At 44.2% G+C, this 16,904-nt stretch overlaps 2 protein-coding genes across 2 annotated transcripts in view; one reads left to right on the top strand and one right to left on the bottom strand.

The window, feature by feature from the left end:
* Window positions 1-7,564, bottom strand: part of med17 (mediator complex subunit 17) — a 9,869-nt gene extending 2,305 nt beyond the window's left edge. The window contains exons 1-12 of the mRNA XM_007552494.2: window positions 7,439-7,564; window positions 5,810-6,057; window positions 5,574-5,737; window positions 4,723-4,942; window positions 4,494-4,630; window positions 3,612-3,693; window positions 3,385-3,537; window positions 2,886-3,016; window positions 2,625-2,809; window positions 1,812-1,949; window positions 999-1,116; window positions 772-931 (exon numbers count right to left, since the gene is read on the bottom strand). Coding sequence (XP_007552556.1) covers window positions 772-931; window positions 999-1,116; window positions 1,812-1,949; window positions 2,625-2,809; window positions 2,886-3,016; window positions 3,385-3,537; window positions 3,612-3,693; window positions 4,494-4,630; window positions 4,723-4,942; window positions 5,574-5,737; window positions 5,810-6,044 — 1,723 coding nt within the window. The 5' untranslated portion in view covers window positions 6,045-6,057; window positions 7,439-7,564. The remainder of the gene's footprint in view (window positions 1-771; window positions 932-998; window positions 1,117-1,811; window positions 1,950-2,624; window positions 2,810-2,885; window positions 3,017-3,384; window positions 3,538-3,611; window positions 3,694-4,493; window positions 4,631-4,722; window positions 4,943-5,573; window positions 5,738-5,809; window positions 6,058-7,438) is intronic.
* A 602-nt stretch (window positions 7,565-8,166) lies between these two features.
* The window catches only part of cep295 (centrosomal protein 295), a 17,453-nt gene continuing 8,715 nt past the window's right edge, over window positions 8,167-16,904 (top strand). The window contains exons 1-15 of the mRNA XM_007552491.2: window positions 8,167-8,532; window positions 8,986-9,186; window positions 9,294-9,418; window positions 9,489-9,582; window positions 10,841-10,954; window positions 11,027-11,167; window positions 11,674-11,857; window positions 12,709-12,888; window positions 12,965-13,132; window positions 13,320-13,417; window positions 13,594-13,800; window positions 14,308-14,384; window positions 14,452-14,739; window positions 15,462-15,708; window positions 16,151-16,310. Coding sequence (XP_007552553.2) covers window positions 8,434-8,532; window positions 8,986-9,186; window positions 9,294-9,418; window positions 9,489-9,582; window positions 10,841-10,954; window positions 11,027-11,167; window positions 11,674-11,857; window positions 12,709-12,888; window positions 12,965-13,132; window positions 13,320-13,417; window positions 13,594-13,800; window positions 14,308-14,384; window positions 14,452-14,739; window positions 15,462-15,708; window positions 16,151-16,310 — 2,383 coding nt within the window. The 5' untranslated portion in view covers window positions 8,167-8,433. The remainder of the gene's footprint in view (window positions 8,533-8,985; window positions 9,187-9,293; window positions 9,419-9,488; window positions 9,583-10,840; window positions 10,955-11,026; window positions 11,168-11,673; window positions 11,858-12,708; window positions 12,889-12,964; window positions 13,133-13,319; window positions 13,418-13,593; window positions 13,801-14,307; window positions 14,385-14,451; window positions 14,740-15,461; window positions 15,709-16,150; window positions 16,311-16,904) is intronic.

The following is a 16,904-nucleotide window of genomic DNA, read 5'->3' as shown; positions in this document are numbered from 1 at the left end:
GGATCAGGAGCCGGGTCAGGAACCGGATCAGGAGCCATAACCGGATCAGGAGCCGGAACCGGATCAGGAGCCGGGTCAGGAACCGGATCAGGAGCCAGAACCGGATCAGAACCCAGAACCGGATCAGGAGCCGGGTCAGGAACCGGATCAGGAGCCATAACCGGATCAGGAGCCGGAACCGGATCAGGAGCCGGAACCAGATCAGAACCCAGAACCGGATCAGAACCCAGAACCGGATCAGGAGCCGGAACCGGATCTCTACTCTACAGGAATAGAGATGGATGCTACGGCTGAAGCATTTCATGTCAGTCTGTATTGATAATTATTGATAAGATTTTTGTTTTAAATATCTGAAGTGCTACCAGGCTGGTGGTTGGATCTTTCCTCTTTGTCCAGTTTTCACTCCATTCTGTTGTTTTAGCAGTTATCAGGCAAAGTGGGGAAACGTGAAACTGTTAACCAGCAGGTTGTTGCTAGGTAACCAAAGTGGGGGGGGGACCTGCCAGTTAACCAGCAGGTTGTTGCTAGGTAACCGTAGAACGAGTGAGCTGAAGTTGGAGTGAGTTAGCGAGCAGTGAGAGGTTGAACGTTCAAGTCTTTCCTCTGCCTACATTTCCCAGAATGCAACTTTTAAAAGAAAGACTCAGACTGACGATAACTCACGCTGTTGAAGCTATTTTCTCATTTTTCCTGTTAAGATGCTTTGTGATGCTGTTCTGGCTGTTGGAACCGAACCGAACCGAACCGGCCCAGCGTTGGTTAAGGCCTCACCTGAGATGGCATATTCTCCGTTGGGGGAAGCGACGGTGATGGCGGAGGCGTTCCCGATGCTCTCCACGGGGCCCAGCCCCACGTGGTTGCTGAAGCTCAGGACGTGCCAGCCCATCACCTTGGCCAGCTGCTGCACGGCGTGCACCTGGTGCTGCGACATCTGAAACGAGGCGCGCCGTCACACGCCGCCCGCTGCCGGAAACGGCTGCGGGAGCGACGGGCCGTACCTGAGAGAGGAGGAAGTCCTGCAGCTCCTGCTCCTGGTGCGACAGCGTGACGACCCGGCCGTCCCGGTGCACCACCCGGATCTGCTCCACGCCGATGTTCAGCTGCAGCTGGATGGACCTGCACGCACAGCAGCCATGGTTACCATGACAACAGGACGGTCTCCCAGAATTTGAGAAACAAAATGGCGTCCGCAATAAAACGCAGAATTTAACTGAATTCGCCGATATCTGCGACGGCGTATCGGCACCGTTAACGATCGGAATAAAAGAAATTAATTTCAGCCAATAAATCTAACATTTTCTTTTAAAAAAGTGAAAAACTTGCTACAATAAACCTCAATTTGTAGGATGGCAGAAATTTTTAAAAAATGTTTTTCGATTTGTGAAGCTGTTCGTGTTTTTTTTTTTTAAATTTGATTCTTTTCTAGTAAATCTTCAATTTTCAAAACTCAGAAATCTTCAAGTTTTCTCTAAGAAGTTTCTGACTTTTAAAACTGAGGACTTTCAACTTTTTTCTAGAAAATGTTGTGATTAACCCCAATATTTTTAAAAAACAGTTTCATTCTAAAAAATTTCTGTCTTTTTCTAGCAAATCTTCAACTTTTGAAACTCAGAAATGTCATCGTGTTGGAATCTCGTTCTGTTTGATTAGTGACAGAATGACAGGAAATGTGAACCTCCAGCTGCTGATTTCATCAGTTTCTTTCATTCCACCATGACTGAAAACTTGTTGGGTTAATAAATATGGTTAAAAAAACAAAACAAACAAATAAGGGAAGAATAAAGTTGCCTTGTCTGAGGCATCAAACTCACTTGCAGATTTGCTCGTAGCCGTGCGAAGTGATCAGCACCTTGACGCTGGACTCGTAGACGTCGTTGATGTTGGACCAGTGGGCCTGGATCTGGGGGTCCTCGATGCGGCTGGCCAGGCTGTCGATGGTCCGAGCCGTCCTGCAGAACCAACCCGCAGCGTTAGAGCCGACGCCAGAGACCGTCTGACTCCTCTGGACGGATCTTTACCACGAACAGGACCGCTTGAATGCTCTGCGCACTGCAGCAGCTCTGAGCTTCCTTTAGTTTAAAATATATTTAATTGGTGAATAAATAAACCAGAAGAAAGGCTTTGTGTTGTTTGGACTCGTGTCATGGCGGCTCTGCGCCCCGACGCAGGGAGGATGACAATGCGGGTCAAATGAAAAGCGGTCTCAGACTGGCTGAAGCAGGCGAAGCTAAAACTGCCTGACGAGGAGCTCTGGCAGTTTTGCAGAGCTCCTCTGGAAAACATTTTTAAAATGCTAAATATTTATATTTTTTATACAAGTGCTCTGGTTGTGTTGCATCGTCAGGAAATCGCCTCTTCATCAATTAATTGATTAATAAATTTGTTGACATTTTAAAAATGTATTCATCTGATTAATGGTTTCAGTTCTACTTGAATTCAAATCAAACAGAAGCTGTAAAACAAGATGGCCGCCCTGACATCACTCTGAACCACAGAAACTCAAGGAGATCACAGGTGGAAAAAAATCCAGATTTTCCAAAAATTAAATCTTCAAAAACCAAAAATGTGATTAACTGCTTAAACCAGTTTATTGTTGAGGCCTAGTTAAAGCACGACGGCGCTACCTGCTGCGCAGGAAGATGTGTTTGGCCTGTTTGATGATCTTCTCCAGCAGCCCCTCGCTCTGCTGCAGGCTGGAGATCTCGGCCTTGTCGTACGCCATCGGCCCCGCCAGCCGCAGCCGCTTGTGGCCGAACGGCGCGCTGGCCGGATGCGGCATCACCACCGAGCTCAGCTGCTGCTTGTGGAACTGAAACGGGCAGAACATCAGCGGGTCACTTCCTCTGAGTTCGACTCGCGCGTCCTGCAGGGCCGAACTGCGTCACCTCTCTCATCATCTGGTGCAGGTTGTGCTCCAGGACGTAAAGATGGTCGTCCGGTTTGGGTTTCTCCGGAGAAGCTCGGCTGCTCTTCTTCTCTCCGGTGGAGTGGCACAGAGAGATGGAGAGCTGCAGGCCTTCAGAGGGAACAAGAAACTGTAATTCTGCAAATAACACATATTTCTGAAACATATTTTAAAATGTATTAATTAAAAATAAATATAAAATGAATAGATAATTCATTTTAAATAAATAAAATATTTGATCTATCCAGTGAATATTGATCGGTTATTTATTGTTTGAACATCAGCTGTTAATTTTATTCCAGATTCTCAGATAATCTAGACTAACGTCCCAAATCCTTGAGAATTTGGCCTGAGAGTCCTTCAGTAAATGTCTCACTGTTTCCAGTTTGTAAAAATAAAGGATCTCTCTGGGACCGTTTTGTGGTTGAGATGAACCTGGGCGGTTTGGGTCCAGTAGAGACGCCGGGCCGGGTTCTGACCTGGGAAGGGCTGCGAGATGATCTGGTTCTTCACCACGATGTGCGGGATCTGCGCTTTAATCTGGACCGCTTCTCTGGAAAGCTGCGCAAAGATTTCCTTGCAGAGCAGGACGTTCTGCGCCGCCTCCAGCTTCACATGCCACGGCTGCGTTCCTGGGGAAGGATAAGACAGACGGACATCAGCGCACAGCCCGGCTGGTCTGAGTCCAGTCGGGTCAGAACCGGACCTGCTTTGCTTTTCTGGGGTCTCCTGAAGAGGTTGACGGTTCCCAGGTCACCGATGTCTGGAGCCTGTTTCTGGATGGAGACCTGAGGACAAACACAGCCGATTAGCAATCGATTAATCGGATAAAAAGTTTGGCAGATTTTTGTTCAAATCTTTTAATAGAATATTAAAAATACATTAAGAGATGCAAATAAACATAATCTGGGCTGGAACGTAGCAGCTGGTTGTTGCTAGGCAACCACAGAGCAGCGTGTTAGTTGATTCCAGTGTAGCTAGCAGTGAGAGGCTAAAGGATAAAGACTTTCCTTTTCCTACATCTCCCAGAATGCTGTGCGGTTCTGGTTCAGCGAATATCAGGATATTGATACTGATCACATCTCGCAATATACCTGGTTATTGATTTATTTACTACATCAACACGTGAAAAGCTCTGCTGACTAAGATTTTAATTAACAAATGAATAATTAATATTTTTTTTATTTTTCTGCAGATTTTGAAGTGAAGCTAAAACTACATTTGAAGACTTCCAGTAGACCAGATTCATAGAGGGTGTTTTATCTTAAATGCAACATTTTTATATATTTTGAACAGTTTTGGGTCTGAATTTGTTGTTTTCAAATTCTAAGGTACTTTATGAAGCCCAAATGGAAATTATTTTTTTTAATTAATTTAAATTCATTCTTTTTAGTTAATTTAATTTAATTAATTCTTTTAATTACATTTTTCAGCAAATCACTTTTTTTTAGCCTATACACTAGAGATGACGATTAACTGATTAGTAAATTAGTTGGTGATTATGTCATTGATCGATTAATCATGATTAATCGATCCCGCCCAGCAGATTTAATGTAGAAACATGTTTCTGCGCGGCCGGGACTCAGACCTTGATGTAAGCCGATCCCTCCAGGTCGCTCGGGATCTGGACGTCCAGCGGACAGTAGTCCTCTGGGATCTTTTTGTCCAGATCAATGTCGGTGTTTTTGATCACCTCAAACGTGCCGGGGTGAGGAAAAAGGGAACCTAAACGAGTCAGTCAAGGGTTAAAAAGTTAAAATAATCAGTTATTTGTTGGAATGAATCAGTCATTTACTGATCAGCGAGGTTTTTCTCACCTGCGCTCCGGTAGCTGAGGTCTCCCAGGATCTTGTCTCCGACTTTTCGGAGTTTCCACTGCGATCGGAGTCGCAGCAGCTCGGCGTTGAAGTCGCGCTGCCGCCGGTTCTCCTGGTTCTCAGCCACGGACTTGCTGAGCTTCTCGGCTCCTTTCAGGAGGAGCTGCGCCGCCGTGGCCAGAGATTTCTTTTTGCTGATCAGCTGGAAAACCTGCGGCGTCTGCAGAAGCAACGAGGAAACAAAACAACCGCAAACAGCGCAGAGACAAGGAAGAAGATTCATGTGGATTTATTAGTTCATCTGCTCTGTTTTCATGTAGTTTTTGTTTTAAAACGTTAGTAAGAAGTGAACATGAGAACCAAACAGATCCAAACCGCCTGCCTGTGGCTCTGGCCAGACCTTCATCAGCAACAGATAAAAATCTATTTGAATATTTCAATAAAATATAAAACATAATTCTAGATGCCATTTCAGTGACAGTGGGACCAGGGGAGGAGAAGAAATGGGAAAACCTGATAAGATCACAAAAAGCATCATTTAGTTATCCTTTATGTAAGTTTTCTTAATTATGGCTTTTAATTATTTATTTACTTACTTTCCCTCTTTTTCCACCCAAAACATCTGTGACCCTCAGTTAACCAAGGAATATTGGAGAAAAGGAAAATAATAATGCAAATCAGAAAATAACTGTTGATACTAAAGAAAAAAAAACAGGATATCCTAACCGACGTATGTTAAACAATTTAATTGTTGTTACATAATTTGGTAATGTTCTCTGCACATCTGCTCCGGTCAGGAAGGCCGACGGATCGGAGCCACGGATGTTTGACGAGGATTTTTAGCAGCTTACTTTTCCAGCGTTCGGATCCTGAGACACCGGATCCAAAGCCATGTACTTCTTCTCCTTCACCACGCTGAGCACGTCGTGGAGCACACACATCTCCGTCAGGGCGCTGCGCAGATTGTTGCGCACAGAATCCCAGGGCCAAAGAGACGGCTGGAACTTCACCGTGCCTGAAAGAAGCAACCATGAAGCCTGCAGCCTCAGCTCTGACGTCGCTTCAGGCTGGGAGACGTTCCTCCTACCTTCCTCTTCCTCCGTCTCCTGCTTGCCCCACTCCCTGTCCCTGGGCTCTCCGTCGGCCCCGTCCTCCTCGGAGTCGGAGCCCTGGCTGAAGTCAATCCTCTGTGCCAGCTTGGTCAGGTTCTGGGACATGGACAGAGGAGGGACGTACGTCTCTGTGCCGTGGAAGTCCACTTCCTGCACCTGCTTCTCACAGGAAGACTCGATGCTGATCCTGACAGCCGGACCGCCCGACATGATGAGACCAGAGCTGCAGACAGGAAGAGGAGGAGCCAACACCATCAGGTCACTTCCTGCTGGTTTAGAGGGTTCAAGCTGCAGTCGCCTTTATAAAAATATGATTTTTTAAACATTTTTGCTAAAATGATCATGTCATGACAGCAGAGCTGCATAGTAACTAATAACATTTACTACGCTGTACTTTTTATTTTTGAGTCATTTTATTATGAAGTATTTCTATTTTCAGTAAAATTTCTGGGTTTTCTATCCACTGAATGAAAAACAAACATGTTTTAACCAAAAATTCACCAATAAAATTTCAGAAGTTTTTTTTTATTGAAAGAAATTGAATTGGGAAAAAAAATATTTTGCCTGATTTTGTTATTTTTTGTTACTTATATGAATTATTGTCATTTTGCTCAATGGCATACCAAAATTTCCACTTTACTTTATATTTTGATTCGTATGATGATGTAATTTTAAAAATTAAATGATTGATAATTTCATCAGTTACTCAGTACTTGAGTAGACTTTTTATCAAATACTTTTTTACTTTTACTTGAGCAACAATATGTTAAAGTAGTGATACTCTTTCTGCTTTCTCACAGTAATAACTACAGTAATACACCACTCTGTCAGAAACAACCGATCAGAGCCAGCAAGAGGGTCTTAGTGCTGTCAATAATGCTCATGCTCACTCTCCCCCACTTTTTCTCTCCTTCACTACAGCTGATTCACCACAGCATAGCCGCCCACAACTGCTAGCATAGCCATGGTTGACAGTCAATAAATGGTTTCCCCCACAACATAAATTATTTCTCGCCATTAGCACATTTAGCAGCAGGTACATGAGCTTGATTGACAGCGCTCAGATCGCCTCCTGTTTAAAGCAAAGTCTCCAGATTTCACAGTTATTACACTTAGGTTGAGAAAGGCAGAATATCAACAGAAAATGCAGAAAACACGCCAAAAAAATAAAAAAAAAATAGATTTGCATTTCATCCCTATTTTTGTCAGCAAAATTAAAATTTTTGGCATCAAATTTGCGGGTTTGGAGGTAGAGAAAAGCTGAATATGATTCAAACACTGTCAAGCATGAAGGTGGAAGAAACTGACCGCAAAAATAGCAAATATCCAAAATCTAAACATCTTCAATCTGCCTCCAGAGCTACTGATCCAGATCTCCGTAAAAATACTAGAAACGTTCGGATTGCTCTTTTATTAAACATACTGTTTTATTTTAAATCATCAGGGTTCCTCATTATTAGCTGGATTCATTGTTTTCTTTAGTCAACATAGCAATATTAGCTCACATTAACTGCTCGTTACCCCAACGGAATATAATTAACTAAACACCAGAACTCACGAGAACAGAAACTACTTCAGAGAAGTGTTAATCGAATAAATCTCACCTGCTACTCAGAATACACCCGAATATAAGCGATTATTCGCTGAAATTGGCCAGATTTGGAGCTCCGTGTTGCTTTTTCTTTTCTAAGAACGCAGGAACTGCAGGGTCTGCACCATTTAAATGCCGGGGCACTTGGGTAGTCTGTCTTCCTTAAGCGGGCGGGCAACAACCGCTAAAACACAGCCACTTTATCTTGATGGGCTCACTTTCAAGCGTAACAGGGTTCTCTGTACCCAGGCACATGTTTGGTGTTTATGCAGCAGCATGCTTTCCCCTGGGGATAGGCCATATACTTCTGCTCGGTCAGTAACAAGTTTGGGAGTAGTTATATCGCTTTTTCCTTAACTGTATTTTTTTTTGTAATCTGCAGTTGAATAAACCCGCAAAGTCAGCTTAGTACCCTCTTCATTAAGAAATTCTTCAACCTGCTGGGATCAATTTTATTTTGTGATCGACCGCCTCCCGTGTTGGAAGTTATCGAATTGTCTGACGCTGAAATAAAAATGGTGCAGATCCGGTGTCACAACATCATAGAACCCCTGACATTTTTCGTAACTCCGAAAAATGTCACTCCACTACTATCAGCTGTTGACTTTTTAAGTGCTTCAAAAATGTTGTAATCAAGTTATTGTTATTTTAATATAATTACAATTGAATAATATATATTTATAAATTAGAAAATTGTTGTAAGTAGGAACCAAAGTACTTAAAAGCTACGGCGGTCAATTTAAACCACCGGATATGACGTTGAAAACACAAACGGTCGGTTTTGTTCAACGGGTTAGAGTTCTCCCCGAAAAAAATTGAGCATTTAGCTGTTTTTTCCTTTTATTTATATATAACTAAGCTTTTATTTCACGCTTTAACCGTGGGATTAGGTTACAATGGTTGCTGCGGCTCGAAAGGAACGGGTTTTGGACTGCGAGAGAAGTCATGTTAGCCTAATTAGCATTCAGACTCGCTTTTGTGAAAGTGCCCGGTAGCATTTTTAGGAAAATGAAGAGAAAAGTGTCGAAATTAAGATTGAGTCCCAACGAAGAGGCTCGTATAATCCGCGAGGAGCTTGACAGGCGGAGGAAACTACGGATCCAGCAGGTAATGGTTGGTTTTACCAGAAGGTTCTGTCGCTTCAACCCAGATAGCAGTCATTATTCTGTTTTTTAATCCAGTCAGATTCAAACCAAATAACTGTGCTTTTTAAAAAACAGACATGAAATGTTAAAAAGTTATCCATTTGAACAAATAAGCTCTATTTATAAACTGTTCAGCTTGATCCAGAGGAAGCATAAATACAAGGGAGTAGCATAAATACAAGGGAGTCGTTTCAGTGGACTCCCTTTTCACAAGAAGAAAACCCCAGAAAAACCAAACTCAGAAAGAGTGACCGGACCGGGAGTACTTTCTATGTTGAAAACAGAAAGACAGAATGAAGCTAGGGGATAAATTAAGGCAGCAGAGCAAGGATTAGATCTTGAGTTCTCCCTAACTCTTTTTTGATACTGCGTCCAGAACCAGTTTCTGACCTGACGTTGTGCGTTGGATGTCCAGGTGCGGGAGCAGCAGCGGCAGATCGCGCTGCAGATCCGGCGGGAGGTGGAACGGCGGCGGCAGCAGGAGCTGCGGCAGCTGGAGGAGCGACTGAGGGAGGACTGGGAGAGGCGCCAGAGGGAGAAGCTGCACACGCTGCAGAGTCTGTATCTGGAGAGCCTGCAGCTCATCGGCCAGAGCCACAGGAGCGCCAAGGAAACCGTGAGCTAGCAGAGGCTTCCTAGTTTAGCAGTGAGAAACACGTTGCTGTGGAGCCAGAATCTGGCTAGAGTAATAAGCTAAAGGAAGGTTTTATATTCCTACTTCAGGAAGCTGACCTGGCAGCTGCAACTCAGAGGGAGGAGGAGCATCATGTTAAAGCAGAGGAGCGTTACCGTGAAGCTCTGAAGGAACTCAAGATCCAAAAGACTAAAGAGCAGGAGAGACAGAAACGGTGAGATTCCTGAAAGCTGTTAAAACATTTGTGTTGGTTCAGAACGGTAACTTCCCTCCTTCATTTATAGATCCATCAATGCGAGGAAGAAGGCGCTGCAGACGGAGAAGGAACGATCAACTAAAGTGGCCAGACTCCCGCCGCCTCCGCCTGATCCCATCCAGGTGCTTCCCTGCAAAATTCAACCGTTTTCAGATTGTTTTCCTACTCTGGCATATGTATTTGGTCCAAGTAGCAGTGAGTGACCGGCATCCAAAGTTTTATCACCGTATTTTATGGAACCATTGCTATGAAACTATAGCTGTGACTGCAGGGCTCAGGCATCAGTTTGTTTCTTACTTCCGATACCATTACAGATATCTGAGGTTTAGCATCAGATATCTGATACAGAAAAACAGCCAAATTAACTAAAATGTTTTCTATTTTTAAACTCAAAGGTAAATGTACCTGAGCTACATTCAGTACATTAACTACACCAATAACTTCACAAGTTTGGTCAAACATGTAAAAACAACTTTAATTTGTTCAGTCAGAGCAGTTAGGAGCAAAACTGACAGTGGAAAATAAATAATAAAGAAACTGATCAAAACAATAGGTTGACTATCCTGGTCAAACATGTGAAAATAAACTGAATCAAATTTTCTTTGAAATGGTTCAGAAAGTGCAATTAAGAATTCTAAATATAAAGTCTAGATATCTAGATTTTTCTTCAATATTGGGACCAAAACAAATATCAACATCGGATCGGTGCAGCTCTGGTTTTCACATTTGTTGGTGGCAAAAATAGTAAATCTAACAATGCAGACAGTTATGTTTTTCTATAAATGTCATTAGTTGGAATTTATTATGACAAAGGTGCCATATTTTCAGCATTATAAGCCTCATAGAATAGATGCTGTAGGAGAGGCTGGAGTTACGTTATGCATCCACTAGATGGAGCTGCACTAAAGTGAATGTTAACAAAACAGTCCGACTCCGGTCAGGAGGAGAGCCTTCTGACTGGGCCGGGGCGTGGCCGGATGATGGTCACCCTTCTCCGTTCACACACAGCATGTTGGTGGAGAACGTGGTGCTAAACGACCTGCAGACGACCTGATTCTAGACGGTTGGTAGGTAGATAGGTCAGTCAGACTTTATTAACAAACCAACGTTCTGACAACTATCCCAGCATGCACCGCACGCTTCTTCTACGGGGGAAAATGAAGTCAGTGGCTGCTTACTGTAGTTGCTAAACCTGTTGTGGCTCAATATTGGTCCATATATAAGGCACACTGTTGGCTTTTTAGGAAATTGAAGGTTTTTAGGTTCGCCTTATAGTGCAGAAAATACGGTAAATGTAAATTCCTCTCATGATAAATGATGAACGGTGTGGTAAATGCCCAGCTGTGGCTCCGAGGTTTGACTGTTTCCTGGTTGGAGCAGGACATCGATCCCAGGAAGTCCCACATGGTGAAGAGGTCGGATCTGAACGCCTTCGCTGCCACGCACTATCACATGCCAGAGAGCGCCGTGGAGAAGGAGCTGGAGGCGGCACAGGTCAGAGAGCTACTTCTGGTTCTGGTTCTGGTTCTGATGTCCGTCGACTCTAAGCTCTGGTCGTCTCTGCAGCCTGACGCCAGACTGGAAGCTGACCTGGAGTCCAGGAGGCTGCAGGAGCTCCAGAGGGAGGAGGAGAGGAGGAGAGAGGAGCAGCTGGAGAAGGCCCGGGTCAGAGGGAGGCAGGCCCTGAGGAGGGAGCAGCTGGAGCAGGTACGCCTCCAATCCTGAAACTCTGACTCACCACGACTGCTGGACAGTAAACGATCCCAGTAATCATCACTTTACACAATGTAATGTTGTTTTGAGAACATTTTCTATTTGATGATGGCATAATAAAGCAAGTTCACCCTCAAACTGGAAGACATTTTAAATATCCAAAATAAAACCCAACTGAAAACAACAAAACAAATAACAGAAATAAAAACCACACATAATTTTCCTATATGCAGCTTCTACATGTTCACATTCAGCACTATGTAAAATAAAGTAACTTGTGCTTGGTAGTGATTCAGCCCTTTAGTCTCATGATCCAGTTTGTTGGTTTCTTGCTCTGTTCTTCTTCGCTGTCTTCGCTTTGAATCTCCGTTTCTCCCACTTTTCTGTTTTTGTACGTTTTGAATGTTTCTAATGCAGTCATGTGAACTGTTCTCACATCTCTTCTGTTCAGATGGTAGTTTCTGTGCTGCAGATGTGTTAACAGCAGCCTCTGGTTTCAGGACCGGCAGCGCCTCCTGGTGGAGCTGCAGCACCTGCAGCAGACCGACCTGCTGCGGCGAAGGCAGCAGGTGTCCCAGATGCCGCCTCAGATCTTCCAGCCTCTCTACCAGAGGCAGGAGGCCAGAGAGGAGCTGCAGAGGGAGCTGGAGTTCGCCTTCGAGGACATGTACACCGGAGAGAGACGTGAGGGCGACTCGGCTGAGGATTGATTTAGGCCGTTTACACACCTGATGGTTCGGTAGACTCAGTAAGAGTAGCACTACTTCAACATGTTTTCTCTAAAGTAAGAGTAAAAAGTAGCAAGAAATTATTCAAGTAAGACTTAAAAAGTACTGATCAAATTATCAATCATTTAAGGTTTAAAAATTACATCATCGGACGAACAAAATATAAAAGTTAAGTGGAAATTTTGGTATTTTAAAGACAAAAATACCAATAATTCATATAAGTAACAAATATAAAAATCAGGCAAAACATTTTTCTTTCAATAAAAAACTTATGAAACTTTAACAGAATCTGCAGGTTTTTTGGTTAAAATGTTTGTTTTTCACTCAGTAGGTAGAAAATCCAGAAATTTTATTCGTATGGAAGAAGCAATTCTTAAAAATAAAATTACTCAAGTAAAAGTAAAAAAGATGAGCTTAACCGTCTCCTAAAGTAAAAAATACTCCTAAAGCCAAACGTGTTCAACAAAAACAGGATGGCGTCGGATTTTTCTTTTCTTTGGATAAAGGCCATGAGTCATTTCTGCTGCTAGCGCTAGGTTAGCATGTTTGTTTAGGTTGCATTTACCCAGAATGCCCTGTGCTGTAGTCCACTTCCTGCTTTGGTCTGATGCATTCAAACTGCTGCAGTGTTCACTTCTGCCAAACCCAGACTGAAGTTTGTAGGTGGACCAGAGTTAGCTTAGCATTCACACCTCACCAGCCGAACCGGACTTTTTGACCAAAAAGGAGTCGGATTAAAGCGGGTTAGACGGGGCGGGTGTGAACGCATCCTGAGCCTCTCTGCATCAAAGTCGTTTCTCTTCTCAGGGGTTAAAGGTGATCTGGTGGTCCAGCTGGTACCGGAGCCTCTCCCAGCCTCATCCAGCACCGGCCAGGACCTGGATCTGGACCCGGACCGGGACCTGGATGTCACTGTGGATGAAAACGCCGAACCTGAGGCAGAAAATATTCAGAATGAAGTTGAAGGAGAGCAGGAAGTAGCAGATGGTGAACGAAGTTTTGACTAAAATCTCCCTTCTTCTCACGTCTGCGTCTCGTTTCACATCAAACTCTCTTCCCGCAGACGTCACTCCTCCCAGACATGCGCTCCGGAAACTCCTGGATCGGATCCGGAGCCAAAGGACCGACTGGATCAGCGGCAGCAGCCGGGTTCCTCCGTCCGTCGACTCAGAGCTGATCCCAGAGCGAGACATGAGCATCGAAACCGGATCTCTGACCCCCGAGGCGCTCGGTGAGCCCGCCGTCCGTGTGCGTCTCTGTTTGCTTTGTCTCCATAGCAACGATGAAAACTGCCAGTTTGATGCTCTCATGACGATAATCACACAGTTTTAAGCTGATTACATAATTTCCTGAAATGTGAATTTTTTAGGTGCTTTTCTCCAACATGAATGTTTCTGTTTTGTGTTTGACTCATGCAGCTGTGGAACCAACAGAACCGCCACCCGCAGCAGAACCTTCACTTCCTGCTGAATTTCTGAGCAGAATCCAGGAAGCCGAAGAAGAACGGAAGAAGCGGGTGAGAGAGACGGTTAAAATGTTTGTCGGCCTGTCATGACGTCAAATTCTCCCAGAAATGAAATAAATGAGAATGTTGCTGTTTTGAGACCATTTTAGTCCTCCAGTGATGATGTGTGGACTTGTAGAACGGAGGCTCATATGTTGAAAGTTTTCACCGGTTTGTTTGTTTGAAAGGAAGCGGAGCTGGAGGAGGAGAAGCAGCAGCAGCTCGCTCTCCTCCAGGAACTGGAGGAGCAAAAAGCCGAGCTGGAGCAGATGCTGCAGGAGGCTCAGAGGGAGAGGGAGCAGCTGAGAGCTGCCGCCCAGCAGGAGGCGCTGCTGCTCCAGCCACAGGTTCCTGACCAGGACCGCGCACCGGCCAGCTTAACCTCTGAGGAAGAAGTAGGTCCAGCATGTCTGAACAGAGTTACTGCAGCATGTTAGCCTCACCTCTCAGGTCAGGCTTTCATATTTCAACTTGAATTTCAGGATGTCGGCCATTTTTCTTTTTTTATTCCTTTAAACCAGATATTGCCATAAAATGTGACACATTTTCATGCCTTGGATGAATTTATGTCGCATCATGTTTTTGACTTTAAGGTAATAAAGCAAAATCGGATCCAAACCTGAAACTGGGACTTTGATGTTTGCGAGTTAATTTTTCTTGATGACCATAGTGGCCATGTTGAAAAAAGTTTTAGGAAATATGATTTATACGAGTCCAGTTGTTTCCGATTTGACGTGAAGAGTATTTATAAATGATAAATATTGGCAAAAAATATTTTTTTCTTAAAGACCATCTTGAATTTTTCAGTGGTTTATTTTCCAAAAAGCTAAGCCCTGAGAACGTCTGCATGTAACTGACATGTTCAGTTCTCTGCTGCAGTGATGACTTCCTGTTTCCTGCAGGCGGTGGCTCCTGCACAGGAAGACGTTTCCACCGGGAGGCTCAGACTGTACCAGCAGCGCCTGCTGGAGCAGAACAGGTGCGTATCGTTTCTCCTTCAGCTCCAGCCGCTCCGTCAGCCCGACTGAACGAAGGCGATCTTCCAGGATTCACCAGAGATCCGTGGAAGTGGCCCGGCAGCGCCTGGAGGAATACCAGCGAGCTCTCCGGATCCGCCACAACCTGACCGCCGCCGCCTTGCTGAGGCCTCCCGTTCACCCTGCGTTCCTCGCTGCCCCGTCTGACAGTCGCCCAGCGACGCCCTCCGAGCCTTCAGACGTGTCACTTCCTGCTTTCAGCAGCAGCGCCGGCTCCAGCGTACCGTCGGATCCGTCCGTTATGAACTGGTTCAGCTCACTGAGACCAGACGCTGCTCCGCTCGCCGACAGCCAGAGGTGGGCAGAGAATCCAGGACCTGTTCTCAGAGAAATACTTCAACGTGTTTTTACTCAAGTAAAGGAAAAAAAAAGTTTACTGAAGTACTGATCAAATTATCATTTAAAATTTAAAAATTACATCATCAGACGTATCAAAATATAAAGTTAAGTAGAAATTTTATTATTTTAAAGAACAGAATGAAAATAATTCATATAGGTAACATAATTACAAATCAGTTTCTTCCAACTGATGAGACGTCACTAGAAGCTGCAGGTCTGAGTCAGTCTGGTGACTTTCTGGTTTCTACATGTTTGTTTTTCATTCAGTGGGAAGAAAATCCAGAAATGTAAGAGTAGAAATATTAATCACTTGGATAGTAACCGTTTATATTTACTCAGTTATATTTACTTGAGTAACTTTTTTGAAAACTGTATTCTTAATACACTGTATTTTTTACTTGAGTAATTTTATTAATTAAATGATAATTTGATGAATTGCTCAAAACTTTTTACCAAATACGTTTTCACTCTGATTTAATTTTCTAGCCAGCTACTTTTACCTTTAGTTGAGTAAAAATATGTTGAAGTCGTTCTACTCTTACTAAGTGCAGTTTTTGGATTCTCTGCCCAGAAACTATTCATATAAAATTACTCAACTAAAAGTAAAAATACTTTAAAAGTGCATTATTTCCAGTTACTGGAGTAAATGTAACTAGTTACTACCCATCTGTGCCGGACAGACCCGGAGCTTCGCCGGTCGCTGCCCGCGGCTCCGCTGGCGCCTCGGCCACCTTTGACCCGATGACCTCCAGAGACCACAGGAGACGGGAGCTGCAGGCGGCCCAGAGACGGGTGGCGGAGCAGAGGGCGGCGCTGGCGCTGCAGCAGGAGCAGCAAGAGGAGGAGCGGCGCAGAGCAGAGGAGGAGCTGCAGCACATGAGGAGGCAGAAGGAGGCGCTGCAGGCTCTGATCGACGCCGATAGACGAGTCAGTGGCTTCACTAATCAATGACCTGATCACAGATGATTGATTAACTGGAGTAGAAAGACTCAGAAAAGACGATTGTTCTGTAAAAATGTTCTACCTGGAACATATTGCAGGTAGAACATTACGACCTGTTTACTATTGCAGCTTTAGCTTGAAATCCTGTAAATATTGAGCAGCTTTTACTGTCAAAATGATGATAATCAGCAGATCAGCCTCGCACTGTATTGATGGGATTATTAGGATTATTTTAGCTGCAGATCCTTTGCTGCTACAAATTATCAGATGTTTACTGAAGAAATAAACATTTTACTGCACTTAGGCAGTAAAATGTTTATTTTCTAACTTAAGAAATAAATAATATTTAGTTTATGTCTAATATTGTATAAAATATGCAGGATTTGTTCTGTTTAATCTGAGTGAGGACCTCCTGGTGTTTCCTCAGAGCGGTTCTGATTCTCCCAGTGACGCTTCGGACCCACAGGAAGCCGAGCGGAAACGGCTGCAGCTGCTGGCGACTCTGCTGAGAGCCATCGAAGAGTCGAACGGAGGAAGTCTGTCCCACCTGGAGGAGCCGGAGGAGGGAGACGACCTGAGAGGAGCAGGTGTCTGTCTGCCCATGAAAACCAGCTCTTATTAACTTCATACAGAAGAGTTTATCTTCTCCCTGTAAGGCTGTAAAAGCCTTTAAATGTGGACAGATTTTCCACATCATATCTAATCTGATATTTAATTTTGTGTTTGAATTTCTCTTCATTCATTTAGGGCTGCACAGATTGAGATTTTCTGATCCTTGGCCACCACCGATTCTTTTTGTTTGGTTGGTTTTGTGATGCCTGACATGTCGGGTGTTATAAAGCCACAGTTCACCTTCAGATCAGATATGTTCAAACCTGTGGACAGATTTCTGATATACATGTGTTGCCCTGATCCGAGGTGTGTGTGTGTGTGTGTGTGTGTGTCTGTGGGTGTGTGTGTCTGTGTGGGTGTGTGTGTGTGTCTCTGTGGGTGTGTGTGTGTGTCTGTGTCTGTGGGTGTGTGTGTCTGTGTGGGTGTGTCTGTGTGTCTCTGTGGGTGTGTGTGTGTGTCTGTGTCTGTGGGTGTGTGTGTCTGTGTGGGTGTGTGTGTGTGTCTCTGTGGGTGTGTGTGTGTGTCTGTGTCTGAGGGTGTGTGTGTCTGTGTGGGTGTGTGTGTGTGTC

This window comes from Poecilia formosa, unplaced genomic scaffold, assembly GCF_000485575.1.
Source record: "Poecilia formosa unplaced genomic scaffold, Poecilia_formosa-5.1.2 Scaffold48, whole genome shotgun sequence".
Classification (NCBI taxonomy): Eukaryota; Metazoa; Chordata; class Actinopteri; order Cyprinodontiformes; family Poeciliidae; genus Poecilia; species Poecilia formosa.
This window is presented reverse-complemented; position numbering and strand designations above follow the sequence as displayed.